This window comes from Cyprinodon variegatus, unplaced genomic scaffold (genome assembly GCF_000732505.1).
Source record: "Cyprinodon variegatus isolate N-32 unplaced genomic scaffold, C_variegatus-1.0 Scaffold1401, whole genome shotgun sequence".
Classification (NCBI taxonomy): domain Eukaryota; kingdom Metazoa; phylum Chordata; class Actinopteri; order Cyprinodontiformes; family Cyprinodontidae; genus Cyprinodon; species Cyprinodon variegatus.
The window spans coordinates 100512-102449 of NW_015151854.1; the positions used below are offsets into that span (position 1 = coordinate 100512).

The window sequence follows — 1938 nt, forward strand, 5'->3', positions numbered from 1 at the left end:
CGGAACCCTGGGGGACAGCCACTGAGCGTCCCTCATACACTCAGAGCTACACTGGCTGCCTTTAGATAACCAATCAGGTCCTGTGGGTTAGAGGAGCGGTTGGTTGCCATGGTAACGCACCGTATTTCCTCCTGATCTCATCGTTTCTCGTCTTTCTCTCCGCCTTCCTGCAAAACAAAGGAAGCAGAAGAAAAGGTTGAAGAACCAGTTCCTGACAGCAGAACCTCCACCTGGACCCACAGCGGCGCTACTGGAGGCCAGAGAACCTCCATCAGAACCCAGGGGTCCATTTTGTCCCACGGTCTCTGCTCATCTCACCGCTCCTCAGCACGCTGTCTGATCTCCTCTCTCCTCCTGGAGAACGTCTCCTCGTCTCTGTCGGGACTGCAGAGAAGACAGAAAAACAGCAGATCACCAGGACAGGAGAGACAGCGAGGGACAGGAGAGACAGCGAGGGTAAGGAGAGACCAGGAGGAACAGGAGAGACAGATGGGACAGGAGGAATAGGAGGGAGGTACTAGGAGACCCCTCATAGTAGAAGAGGAGGGACTGAGGAGGTTCAGACTCCAGCAGAACCTCACTGAGGATGAGGATGATGAAGCAGGCGGGTGAGAACGGCGGCTCACCCTGCTGGGCGGGTCCTCCTCCTGCAGCAGCAGCAGCAGCAGCAGATGATGATGCTGATGATGATGGTTCCCAGAACCACGGCCATAGCGATGATCAGGGCTTCAAAGTTCACTGAGGACAGAGACAAGGACCGGGTCAGGACCTGGACCTGCAGCTCCCCCTGCTGTCCCCCTCACTCACTGCAGGAGAGCAGGCTGCCTGAGGCCACAGGGAGCGCTAGCTTCTGCTTCTGGACCCGCTATGCAGCAGCGCCACCTGCTGGACACGGCTCAGCCATCAGCACCAGAACTCTGGGAAAGTTCTGCCACTGAAGCCAAGGAGGAAGCAGCTGGGTGGGACCTTAAAGAGGAACCGATACCTAGAACCCCTGAGAGACGGAGAAACCAAAACCAGATGGAGGAACAGAAAGTTCTGACTCCAGCTTTGGTCCTCTGGGGACAAACATAGAGCTGTGGTTCTAGATGGGGGGGTTCCATTCAGAACAGACCCGTCCTGATTCTACGGCTGAGGATGGGTTCTGGGAAGCAGAGGGAAGCTCAGGTCCACTATGGCCCTTTAGAAGAACCCCAACAGAAGCAGCGGTACTCACCCCAGCAGACGCCCCAGCGGGCCTGGGACAGCGGGCAGAGCGAGGCGGGGGGCAGCAGCCAGGTCACCGGGTATTCAGAGCAGCTGTTGGTGGCAAAACACCACAGACACTGAGGGGACAGCAGAGCCATGTCAGAGCAGGAAACGACCATATATGGAAGAGAAGGAAGCAGCACACCGAGACACAGTCTGAGTTAATGATCAGTCCATTGATGGACCTGAGGACACCTGATCAGACGTGTCCTCTGGGTCCATTACTGATTAGAACAGTACAATAAACTGAGCTTTCATTAAATATTAACGCATCAACAAAGGAAATACCAAATATGGTCAGAAAAAACGAAAACAGGAGAAAAAGGCAGACGGACGTCCAAAAGAGGACAACTACAGTTGAAATCCATGGACCAAAGAACCGCTAACAGGACCAATATTATGACCGCTAACAGAACCGCTAACAGGACCAATATTATGACCGCTAACAGAACCGCTATCAGGACCAATATTACGACCGCTAACAGAACCGCTATCAGGACCAATATTACGACCGCTAACAGAACCGCTATCAGGACCAATATTACGACCGCTAACAGAACTGCTATCTATCAGGACCAATATTACGACCGCTAACAGAACCGCTATCTATCAGGACCAATATTACGACCGCTAACAGAACCGCTATCTATCAGGACCAATATTACGACCGCTAACAGAACCGCTATCTAT

At 53.3% G+C, this 1938-nt stretch overlaps 1 protein-coding gene across 1 annotated transcript in view; it reads right to left on the reverse strand.

The window, feature by feature from the left end:
* Positions 1-1938, reverse strand: part of LOC107103229 (pituitary tumor-transforming gene 1 protein-interacting protein-like) — a 16230-nt gene that overhangs the window by 9747 nt on the left and 4545 nt on the right. Inside the window, exons 3-6 of the mRNA XM_015402805.1 lie at positions 1217-1325; positions 627-738; positions 319-384; positions 121-167 (exon numbers count right to left, since the gene is read on the reverse strand). Coding sequence (XP_015258291.1) covers positions 121-167; positions 319-384; positions 627-738; positions 1217-1325 — 334 coding nt within the window. The remainder of the gene's footprint in view (positions 1-120; positions 168-318; positions 385-626; positions 739-1216; positions 1326-1938) is intronic.